A 12565-nucleotide genomic window follows, 5' to 3' on the forward strand; every position below is an offset into this window, starting at 1 on the left:
TCTAACTCAACTTTAAATTTAATAAGTAAAAGGTGTACACTTCTCAAGATGTTTTTGGTCTTATAACAACTTGATTAAAATGTTATCTTTATTTCCATGTTAACTCCATTAAATAAGATGAAAGCTTTCAGAATATTTGCAAAATGACTGTCAATTTCAACAATGTGCATCAAAGTGCCCTATGTGCTAATGGAGGAGAAGCACTTACAGGCTCTATGTCAACTGTAAGTTGAGAACTGCTTGTTTTTTGGCTTTTACTGTTAAAAATTTGGCTGGCTTTTACTATATACTTTATTTTTTATTTTATTTTTTTTGTGAGGCAGATCGGCCCTGAGCTAACATCTACCAATCCTCCTCTTTTTGCTGAGGAAGACTGGCCCAGGGCTAACATCCATGCCCATCTTCCTCCACTTTATATGGGATGCCGCCACAGCTGGCTTGACAAGCGGTGCGTCGGTGCATGCCTGGGATCCGAACTGGCAAATCCCCGGGCCACCGCAGCAGAGTGCGCGCACTTAACCGCTTGCGCCACTGGGGTGGCGCTGGCCCCACTATATACTTTAAAATATATTCATCTCTGGGAGAGAGAACTTTTAAAAGCATCTTGTGTTTAATTTTTTTAGATTATCTCTAATGGGAATCTACAAGAAGGTGGATCAATCCACAGAGCTAGCTGTCCACTAGAACCAATGATTAAATCCAACTGTTTAGGTTTATGTGTGTACACACATGATATAAATGGCATTATTTGGCTGTTAGTAATCTATTAGTAGTCTAAACATTTGAATTTAATTATTGAACATTATTAAGCATAGAATTGATAGGTCCTGGCACAGATGTCATGTATATTGGCCGTTAACAGTTCCATTGATGGTAGTGAAAATTAGTAGCGAACAGGATTCCTTTCCTATGTTTGAGTGTGGAATTTAACCTTGCCCCAAACCACAGAATTTCAGATCCTGTTAGCCCCATGCCAATGAGAAGTGTTTGCTTTTAGCAACCATTCCCTTACTGACAACCTCTAGTCTCTCAGCATAACATTTTCTCAGATCTCTCTAGGGAAGTGGTGCGGTTCCTTATCTTTAAGAAGTTGCTGACCATTGTACTACTGGCCTCTATTCCAAAGCAGTTCATCACATGGGCCTAAGAATATTATAGAAGAAGGTCATGCCTGAAGTGGGCGGTCTGGGAAGCCCCTGGAAGCAACCCTATTTCTGTAGGCAATCTTTGATGTTAAACCAACTCTGGAGGAGGATGTTAGGATTCTCAGTTATTGGTTTTGGTTTACATTTAAGTGGATGCCTAAATAACAGTACTTTGTAAGATCTCAGGTCCCCGTGCTTTCTCTTACCCAAGGCTGTGGAGGGCCATCTGCTGGGCTAGACAGTGGCTTGGGAGGCAGAAGCTGGAATGAGGGAATTTGACAACTGTAGCTACAGACCAGGGCTTCCACCTTCTGTGGGTTTGGTTTGTATCACTGCTGAGTCTTTCTACCTCAGTAAGTCAGGGAAGAAATTGTGTAATCAGCACCTCACTAATCACTAGGGCCCTTTTTTTTAATCCCTGCCCTTTTTAAATTGCTACATGGTAAGATCCACAGGGCAGGGAATGTGCTTTGTTCATATTTACATTCCACTGTCTCTCTCCTACAGCCCCATGTCAGAACAATAAGGAAGGACCATCTAAAAGAGTGAGGGGACTAATCATAGGGTTCATTCTAGTTTAGCTCAGGGAGCTATAGTCTGAGAATTACCATTCAGGTTAAAAAATTTTTCATTAAAATTTATATACAATTGTAATTATATAAATAACATAATTATTATACAAAAGTATAAATAATAGTATAATGAACCCGTATGTATCCATCCATCCCTTCTGAGAAAGGTTTTCCATCTCCTATTGCCACATACTGATTAAATGGGCCGCTTCTGTCTTCCCTCTGATTAGATGAATGCTAATACAGTGTATCATTCTTGAATCTTCTCTATTGAGTGCACAACCTACAGCCTTTGGTTATTATTTCTGGTATTGGGTAGTATCCTGAGCCTCATAAGTCATAGTCTTACACTATTATTCTCAGTAAATACCTTTTTTAGCCCTATAGCTCTTGATTGTGTTTTGTCTTTGACTGAAACGTCAAGCTCCAGCCCTTGACATCTCGGAGCGTTATCTGTTAGTAAGATCTCTTCTCTTTTTTTTTTTTTTTTAAAGAGCTCATTTTTTTTTTTTTTTAATTTTATTTATTTATTTTTTCCCCCCAAAGCCCCAGCAGATAGTTGTAGGTCATAGCTACAGATCCTTCTAGTTGCTGCATGTGGGACGCGGCCCCAGCATGGCCGGAGAAGCGGTGTGTCGGTGCGCGCCCGGGATCTGAACCCGGGCCGCCAGCAGCAGAGCGCGCGCACTTAACCGCTAAGCCACGGGGCCAGCCCAGTAAGATCTCTTCTGAATGAGTCTTAGTCTCTAGATAGCAAAATGTATTACTCTTGGTTAAAGATTTTGTTAAATGGGAATAACTTGAGTATCACATAAGCCTCAAGACAAGTTGAAAGATTTTAGTTTGACTTAAATATGAGGATTATATACAAACCTTTGAAAGTATGAAGGAGAAATTTTAAACTTGTACCATTGAATGCATATAGTAAGCTATTTTTAGCATCTGTATTTTATTACAAAATTAATCCTGCTGCTGCTTTACCACTTAGGTCACAAGGTTATGTTTTAAAGGTCCTAAAACAGATGCACCCAGAGTACTGTACTGGGTGATAACTTGTCCTAGTGGAAAGCTATTCATTGCACTTATGTAAATTAGATGGCCCTTACACTTGCCTTTATTCCATTTCATACAAGTACCTTTGTGCCTCTGGAGCTGAGCACAAGCTATAATAGTTGTCTTTGAGTCCAAATCTTTTTGAAAGCAGAGAAATTCTCTGAGTGTACTAATGTGTATGAGATTTTTCAGTAATTTTTGGACATGAATAAGAGTATGTTGCTCCCATTCATTAAAGGAAGAGACTTTCTTGTTATAAATTTGATAGAATGTTTTCACTTTATTTTCAAGCACCTATTAGGATAATTTTCACTTTTCCGGCTGTCTAAAGTGACCACACAAAACATAGGTTAGTTCTACCTTTAAACCTAAGGTGTAGATTATAGACGCATTTTCAGTCTGCAGCACAACAGTAGGCATTCTTGTTAAATAGTTTGAGAAATTCATTTTATTTTGTACAAGGTATGATCCCTCTGCACAGTGAACAAATATATTACAAATCTGGGTTGTTTAAAAAAGTATTGCCATTTCATAGTCTCACTTATGCTATTGTACAATAATTGTGTTTTCTTTATTCATTTGAATTGTATGCATATCACTTTGAGTGAAAACTTAGTTTCTGTAAAATAATTGAACAGATCTTGCCAAGTTGCCAATAAAATGCACAGTGCACATATTTAGGTTGACCATGAACCTATTTTGACAGTGCTAGACAGAAGTTCCTAACAGTTGCTCTGTAAGATTGAAATGTCTTTTACCAGTAACTGTTAGATATGTGAAGGCCGCTGTGTCACTATAGATCAGTCACACCCTCTGCCTTTCCCTTCTTATCTGTATTGCCTGATTTGAGTTGTATTATATTTCTTTAAAAATCATAGAATGCTAGAGCTGAAGAGTTGTCAGAGCTCCCTTACCCCTCTCTGCTTCTCCCTGTTTTTTATACATGGGGACAAAAGGAGCTCAGAGAGGGCAAGTAACACACAAATCTGTTTGATTTGAATTTGCTTTAGCAATTCCACCATGCGACCTTGTGCTGAATTTTGCCCAGAAAGATAGTTGGCAAAAAAAGAGGGGAAACTTGAGACTTGGATGATGCTGCTTGTTTGCAGTTTGCCAGGCAGCAGATATCGTACATGTAGGGTGAGGGAAGAAGATAAAACCTGGGATTGAGATGAAGTTTCTCCTTGCTGATCTGTCTTTGCCATGCTTCTTGATCCTTGCCTTACAAAGATAATTGAGCACTTGCCGCCCTGAAATACTGAGGTAAGTCTCTTATCTATATTTCTTTCTACATATGTATGAGAAATATTTACTTGGGTCTACAAAGTGATTTTCTAGTATTTATATTTTAATAAGGCTTTTTTGGAAAGTAAATTTGCTATTGTTGATCACTTGCTCCCATGCACACATGCAGCATTCATGTAAGTATCATATATTTTCCCCTAACAATAAAATTTGCTTATGCCTTGTGTGAAGTGGGGGGAGGGAGGATTTACTTATTTATTTATTTTCTTGCTTTTGCTGGTTATTGCCCAAACTAATGGGTTCCATGGCAGACTTCCAGTTTGTATCAAGGGCTTCAGAACTCCCACACTTCCTGTAGCAGCTGTTCCAGCTTTGCAGTCATTTAGTTCCTCTTCTGTATACCTTTTTGGAAGTATTTTTACTGGCTGGACTGTTACCAGAGAATGGAGTGATATAAGGGTGGCCATTAGTTTCCTTGGTTTGCCCTTTTGATCTTTAATTCTTGTGAGGAGGTCCTCTTTAGAGCTTGGGAGTTAACTCCATTTTGACTCATCTGAGCCCTGGTTTACCTGTATTCATTAGTAGTGGAAGGTATAGACATATCTGAATACTGGGATCTGGAGCATTAGCTCACTGTAATACATTTTTGGCCATCTCAGTAGGTGGTGGTTTTAACGTAGAAGGTAGAAGTACTTTCATATTCTTATATACTGTTGACTATAAAGTTTTTACATCGTTATAGCAACCGATTACAGTCCATTCTTTATCATTTCACTTAGTTCCATCAAAAAGCATAATGTACTTTAAGCAACTTAAACTTGCTATATCCACTTTTGTCTAATTTCCTCTACACTTTTGGGTCCCATGCTACAGCAAGCCCAAGGTTTATGAAGAAATGCTTGAAAGCAAGTACTCTTCTAAGTCAGGGAATGCCAACCAAATAAATTTGGGAAGCCAAATAGCCGTTTTTAGGGATACTTATCAGTCTATGACTACTTGCTTAAAGCATCATCTCAGAGTTCTGTTTCACACGGAATGACTCAGGTGTTGGATGGGCTAAGGAAATGTGACGAGGCCAGGACTGACTTGCAATATTCTTGAACTTTGAATTGGCAAGATTTGGTGAAGCTGGCCTAGAAATTATTGTTGTAGACTGAAAGTGGCTGTTAATGCTTTGGAAACTTTTTTCTCCTCCTACCACCAGGGGCAGAAGAGGGAAAGTTAATTTGTATTAAAGTCTTATTTTTTTTAAAAATTGAAGTTGGCAGCATTAGACTATATACTAAACTCTGTAATCTTGGCTGTTGTAATTTGATAGACCAGGCATATATGTACAGGTGCTTTAGGACTGATATTAGCACAGTTTGTATCTATGTACTAATTATCTTAGGTAATCAAACAGATGTTGATGGTAACAGCAACCAAAAGTACATACACATTCCAGGTGCTTTAAAGTAATCCTGTCCCCTCCCCAGTCCCCTTTTCCCCCTAGGAAGGTTTGTCAAACTTATTCTACATGCTTTCTAAAGCATCATGTTTCAGGTAATTAAATATGTAAATATATATATTTAGCGATATTTAGCTGATGTTGATGAGTAGCTGTATCGTAAATGTTTTAAAAGATCATATAATCCAGGGCATTTGGGGTTGGAGGTGGGTGATAGGATTTGCCTTTGTGCAGAGACCTTTTGAACAATTACAGTTACCCCAGTCCCCTTGGAAGCTCTTCTTTAGTTCCAGGTGAAAGTGATAACTAACACGCAGCTGGAGTCAGTCTGTACCATTATTTCAAGTCAAGGGATTGTCTTCTTTCAGAGAGTCAGAGATTATTCAGCAGAGCACATTGCAAGAAAGAGGCTTATCCCTCATAAGACTGCTTGTCCTGGGAGGGCCCTTTGGCAGGGCTCTGTCTTACTGGGAGGAGGTCATAATGACCAGGAATATGGCTGTTCTTAGGTAGGTCGTATGGATTCTGGATATAGCCGCGGCCTTCTTGGACCACACTGACTGTGGGCTCTAGGGAATATAGTGAAAAATGAGTTCAGAGAACAGATTAGCTTTGGTTGCCTTATTGGTGGGAAGAGAGTTCTATTTAATGGGGCGGGGAGAGAAGCCAGGGATTATGTAAATCTGCGATAAATACATGAGGGTTAGGACTGAGGCTTGCTAAAAAGATGGAAAACCTAAGTGAGTGTGCTGTCAGAATCCCAAGCTCTGGTCAAAATCAAGAGACATTAGAGTATCCTAGAGGTAGGGATCTTATCAGTGAGCCCAAGGACGTAGGTTAAACTGGGAGAAGGTAGAAAAGGGTGATTTAGAAACTTGGAAATGTCTGTTCTGATTTTCTTTTTTAAACTGGGATTTGTATCAACAGTTAAAGTGTATATGTGTGTACCCACTCCCCACCCCCAGTATTTCTGCTTTATACTAGTCCTGGTGTTTTTTTAAAGCAGAGTTGGCACAAGAATTTGATTTCCTACATGAGAGAGGAGGACAGTTCTGGAAAAGACAGTTCACCTTGGATTCCTTAAAAAGCAACAAAAGAAGGGTGTGTTTTCAAGACAGGGTGAGTGGAGAGGGCTTGTTTTTACTTCAGATGCTGCACTGTTGCCCTGATTTCACTAAGTTACTTATTTGAGACACCTACCAACTTCATATATATTTTTATTAGATGTCGACAAGGATGGCACATCTGTGTACGGAGACCCCCTGTGCACAGGCGACTTCATTTCTACATAGCTGCTTTCTGGAAGTTTGCAGGTGAGGATAGGTGGGTCCTTAATTGTGGCGTAAGGGTTTTCACTGCTATTCAAGGAACCAGTGCTAGAACTGCACACAGATTCTTTCATGTAATCTGCAAGGCAAGAGAGATTTCTTAGGATAAGTGAGGACATAAGATTTAATTTAAATAGTTGAGTTCATGTGCTTTAAAGTAATCCTGTCCCCTTGGAAGTTCAGGATCCTGGAACTGTAAAAGCCTATGATAATCCAAGATTTACTTATTAAATACACTGAGGAATGCTTTCCTAGGTAGGCAGAGTTCTTTTTCTAAAGAAACTTACAGCTCATAAACGGCAGTGCTAAGACTTGAATCCATGCCTTGCGACTCCTTGGCCTGTGTGTTTTCTGTGATATCATTCTTCTGAATTCTTTTTTGATGACTAAGGAGCTTAGGTTCAGAAGAAGTAGGTGTGTGTGTTTTGGCACACGTGTCAGCAATATGGTAACCTTTTGGCAGCAAACTCGGGCGGCATCCCAGCTCTCCAGAAGCTTGTGATCAGAGGTGAGGCAGACTGAAGTGTAATAAAGGTTCAAAAAGCACCTCGGTCTCAAGCTAGCCTTTGGAAAGTTCCTGTTCTAGCAAGTCTGCAGTGTATCCTCTGGAGTCACTTACCCCAGTTCTCATGAATGCTAACTGAAACCTATTTTACAGTATCCTTTGGTACTAGGAGAACTCATGCTTCCTCTCCTGTTGCCTTTCAGGTACATCATTCCCAAGACTTCAGGGTATGTTAGGGTACAAAAGGATGCAAATTAGTTTGCAAATATGAAGCAAGGTAACTGTAGTTCCATTGGAGGAAGAAAGTTCTCTTTGTGACTGGAGTTGCAGGAGGAAAGGGGAGCCCTTCCTTCAACCTCTATGCCATTCTCCTTTTGGAGAAGATCACTGCCTCCTGTAGATTTTCCCAAGTGAGGCAGGATTTGCCTGCAAAAAGCAGTAGACTCTGTAATCTGGCAACTCTGGCTGTCATCTCTCTGTGAGGCTCTCTCAGCCAGGGGATCTAGAAACAAGCACTGAATTGCTGGGGCTAGATAGTCAAGAGTGATTGAAGTGGCCTCTCAGCTCTAAATTTCTATTAGTGGTAGCAGATGGTGAAATTCTTGGATGAGCTTTCACTAGAACCGCCATGAATTCTATTTTGGGCTCTTGTTTATCTATGCTTTCTGCCTCCAACTTGTGAGATTGATGGAAATATAAAAAAGTGAAAGTGATAATGTGACTCAAGGGATGACTAGATGCACCTTGGTCCAGTGAGAGCAGAACACTCCACATGGCTGAAGTAGTTGAGATGTGTGCCGCCACAAGTACTCTTTTCTCCCATAACAGGTAACTGGTTGGGAGGGGTTACTTTTCTGTTAGTGTAGGATTACTGATGTTTGTTTTAGCAGGTAACATTTCCTCGATCTTGTACAAAAGTACATTGACCCATTAGTTCCTTCAAGTGTTCACAACACCCTGTGGTGTAGGTAGAGCAATAATAATTATTCCCACCTCCCTCCTCCCCTTTTATTGCTTATGAGGAAACTGAGGCTTAGAGTGGGGAAGTGGCTTCCCCAGGGTTATACTGCTTGTCAGTAGCAGAGCAAGCTCTAAAACGAGGCTCAGAGCATTTTCTATGACAACTTAGACCATAAGTGGAGAGGGATGTTGGTTGTGGTCCCATCTTAGATTGTGCCCTCTTTCTAGCATAGAACCCTAGAGAGAAGGAGGAGAAGACATTCTTGCTAGACAATGAACAGTTCCAGCCAGCCCCAGCAATGACTAAAGGGAGGCTGGGTTGGCCCAGCTGCTGGTGAGGCTCACATGGGGAAAGGTGGCTGTGGGTCCTGGACCATGGCCTGCCCCGAGCCACATACATGCCTCTAGTGAGTACTTTGTTTCTCAGTACAATGGAGTGGAGGGAAGTCCAGGAACCCTAGCATGGCCCATTGGTCCCACTTTGGGTTCTCTGAATTCACCAGCAAAGGAGTAAGGTGACATGACTCAGAGCTGCTTGTTGTAAGCTGAGGACTAGTATTGCTTAAAGAAGGACTATCTCCTGAGTGAAAAGTCCTCACACCTCTCTTCTCCTCCCCACCCAGACACATCCTTTTACTTTGATTGGCAGCTGCCTGAGTTGCATATTTTCTAAAACTTGAGGAATAGCGATAGCTCACTTTGTGTGGCCCTTACAGCTAGTCTTCACTCGGGTTAGGTCATTTGAAACTTGTAACATCTGTGAAGGGGGCTGGGCAGGAAGGACTGTTGTTACTACTTTAGAAATGAGGAAACTGAAGCTCAAAGTTTGCCTAATGTTAATAAGTGGTTAGGACTCAACCCCTGTATGCTCTGATACTCAATCAAGGTGTTTTTCCCTTACATCTTGTTGCCTGTGCTCCTGTTCTGTATCTCTAAATGCAAACTACATCTGCAACAGGTTCACCTTACCTTCAACAAGGAAAACCTTTTATCTGTGAGGCCAAACCCTGCTGAGAGAGAAAGGCCAAGCTCTAGGCTTTTTGTGGATCCCATGACTGATTCAGTTATGGCAGTGGGTGAGCCTTGAAGCTCTAGCTCAATGCCTAAAAGAGCCTCAGCCAGCCAAAAGTGCTCCCCTTCTCATTTCCACCAGAAAAGTCAGGGCTGCTTTCAAAGTTTGGGGAAGAAATTTCTGTGCAGCAGGGGATGCACCTAAATGGATAAAAGAGAAGTTGGGGGTCGGGGAGGGGTTTAGTCTCTGGGAGAAGCTGTATCTTCCATAAAAGGGGCAGAGGTAAAGATAAAGGATGAAGAAGTGTGTGTGTGTGTGTGTGTGTGTGTGTGTGTGTGTGTGTGTGCGTGTGTGTGTGTGTGTGTGTGTGTCTTGAGGTGGGCGGGCGGGGAAGAGTGTTGAATTACGGAATAATCCAGATTGTATTTCTGGGAATTGGAGGGTGGAGAAAGGCAAGGCAAGCTGGAAAACCCTACTCCACTCCAGGTAGCTCTTTTCTCCAGCTGAGTCATCTACCTGCCTGCCCTGAGGGAGGGCGGGGTAAGGGGAAGAATAACTAGCTGCTCTAAGACACTTCCTCATCCTTATATAGCCCCACCCCCATGCTAGTCCCTGCACTTTAGGGCATTTTGCAAAGAAAGGGGAAGCTTCAATCTAGGCTACCCAAGCCCCAGGTGTCTCCAAGGCCTATAATAGTATCGGCACTAAAGGCTTAGCCTTATAATGCCCTGGCATTTGCTCTCATCTAGTTCCTACCTCCCCCAAATCACAAACAGCCATATACTATTAGAGGCAGAAGGGACCTCTGAAATGAGCTAAAGTAAATATCTTCATTTTTTAAAGGAAGCAGCAAATCCCCAGAGGGGAAATGACTTTCGAAGGCCACCTTGTGAGTGAGATCTGAACTTACCCAGGCCTTTAGGTTCACACTAACATCTAGTTAAGACAAGACCAATATTTCACTGTTGGGGAAAACCCAGGCACCGAACATCCATATCTTGCTTCTCAGCCTGCCTTGGAACCCAAAGTGACTGCAAGGAGAGACTTGGCAGTTAGATTACCAAGGAACATACAGGTGGGGAAAATGGCAGCAACAGTGGGATCCAGGGGCCGGCCCCGTGGCTTAGCAGTTAAGTGCGCACGCTCTGATGCTGGCGGCCAGGGTTCGGATCCGGGGCACGCACCAACGCACCGCTTCTCCGGCCATGCTGAGGCCGCGTCCCACATACAGCAACTAGAAGGATGTACAGCTACCACATACAACTATCTACTGGGGCTTTGGGGGAAATAAATAAATAAATAAAATTTAACAGTGGGATCCTGGATTTCAGGATCATAAAGGTGTTGGAATGTAGTGGGGAGGATTTCTTTTAGAGCATTTTGAAAAGCCTGACAGACAAGAAATTGAACATGAGGCAGTTTTTTGTAGAAATATTGTGCTGAGGGGGAGAAGGGGAAGGAGAGGGGAAATGTGTTTAGAGGTAAAATGAGGTTAGCATGGCAGTGTGACTGGTCTCATGCAATCTCTAGGATGACAGTGAATGGAGGTCTTCAGTAAGTAATGGGAAAGAGAGAGAGCATTAACTGAACTAATGACTTTTACAATGTCTGAGCTGGAAGGGGCCTTGGAGATGGTGCTAGTACAACCCCATCCTTTGTAGAGGAAGAAACCAGGACTCAGAAAACAACATTATGACCTAGTCAGTGGCACACAGCAAGAACTAGGGCTAGGACTCAAACCTTTAACTCCCAGGCCAGGGCTCTTTTGAGTTCAGAGAAGACTTAGACTCTTTACTCTTAGTGGTTCTGATTTGGTTTGGCCCAATAGTTTTAGAAATTTCATTCCTAGTACAAACTAGTTGTTTATTAAATGTTTGTTTGGGAGTTCAGTCAGTTAGTGGGGTTTATTCCATGTCTTTGATAAGTATTTCTGTAAAGTTCCGAACTGTGACATTCCATTTTCCTCATTTTGAATTCTGTTATTCTGATGCATTGGTCCCCAACACCTGCTGGTATATTTGCCTATACAACCCTCTTTTCTCTCTAATTTAAAGGATGATTTTAGCCAGAGTGGTGAAACAAAATCTGGCTGCTAGCCTGCTAAGGCCTTCCCTGCACTCAGAGGCTCAGATATATGATCCCACCAAACAGGAATGAATGACGCTGAGGCAGAGACACTGTTCTCCTTAGCTTTGTTTTACATTTATGGTTGTGAGTCTGAAAGTAGCTACCCTAATCACAATGAGTATGACAATCAAGTGCATAGGAAGGTTCTGTGCTCATTTATTGAGGTGTCTGGGCCTGTCTGAGCTGATTCATGCTTGAGTCATGCATATTCTCAGCTGGCAAGGCCCTTTGAGATCTTTCTGCCCAATACCCTTGCCTCTTTGAGAAAGAAACTGAGGTCCCGGGTCACAGTGATAAAACAGTAGAGCTGTCTTTCTGCTTTTAGCCTCACCTACTTTAGGTGCTTGCCTTCATTTGGATGGTTTAAGTCAAAACTCATAGAAAATTGCCAGAATAATACTCCCAAGGGAGTAGTGTCCTTTGGCTGGCCAGGAGCCTAGGGGTGACCTCGTGTCCTCAGATCGTCCTCTTGGGCAGTGTATATCCTATCACATGCTAGTGGAGACTTGCCCCTCTTGCTCTCTTGCTAGAAGATAATACTCACCACCACTACCCTCCTCCAGCTCACTCTGCTTCTATTAGCAGCCCCACCAGAGGCTATAGGTGACTAGCTCTCCTTGGTTAGGAAATGATTGTATCTTGGGTGTTATCTAAGGTTAAGTCTGAAAGACCAGAACAGTAATCCAGAAAATCTGGGTCAGTCTAGACCAGTGGTTTGTAAGTGTTAGATGGTGATATGCTGCACAAGGACACCCAGAGGTACTCATCACAAATGTAGATTCCAGGGCCCAACTCTAGATCTGCATCAGAGTCTTGGGGAGATGGGGTGTGAACATCTGTATTTTTAGCAAGCTGTCCAGGTGATTCTGGTGCACTGCTAGGTTTAGATATCCATTGGGACTTTTGCTGTCATATCTTTTTCAGTTTGGCTGAGACTCTTAAATAGACATCAGAGACAAAAGGACAGCCCTATTACATTAGTACAACCCTTCATAATATACAAAAACACTTTCCATCTGTGGTTTTATTGGAAACTTATGTTAACCTTATTAGACAGTAGGACAGGCATAATTATCCCAACCTTGCAGATGAGGAAAGTGGGCCTTGGAGAGCTCACAGTCTAAGGTCACAGTTAATAAGTGACATAGTTCCAAAACTGTTTCACACATTC

At 42.0% G+C, this 12565-nt stretch overlaps 1 protein-coding gene across 14 annotated transcripts in view; it reads right to left on the reverse strand.

Moving 5' to 3' along the window:
• Window positions 1-5469: 5469 nt before the first annotated feature.
• Window positions 5470-12565, reverse strand: part of MEGF11 (multiple EGF like domains 11) — a 336243-nt gene continuing 329147 nt past the window's right edge. For 12 of the 14 annotated variants that reach the window (XM_087428555.1, XM_087428563.1, XM_087428559.1 and 9 more), the window contains 2 exons: window positions 6663-6869; window positions 5470-6031 (listed from right to left, as the gene is read on the reverse strand). In XM_087428555.1, coding sequence (XP_087284681.1) covers window positions 5874-6031; window positions 6663-6869 — 365 coding nt within the window. In that variant the 3' untranslated portion in view covers window positions 5470-5873. Of the gene's footprint in view, window positions 6870-12565 lie in introns of all 14 variants that reach the window. The other 2 variants (XM_014780839.2, XM_087428562.1) reach the window with 2 other exon arrangements.

The sequence above is a fragment of the Ceratotherium simum genome, chromosome 3 (genome assembly GCF_057802395.1).
Source record: "Ceratotherium simum simum isolate JZ-2026a chromosome 3, ASM5780239v1, whole genome shotgun sequence".
NCBI classification, from domain to species: Eukaryota; Metazoa; Chordata; class Mammalia; order Perissodactyla; family Rhinocerotidae; genus Ceratotherium; species Ceratotherium simum.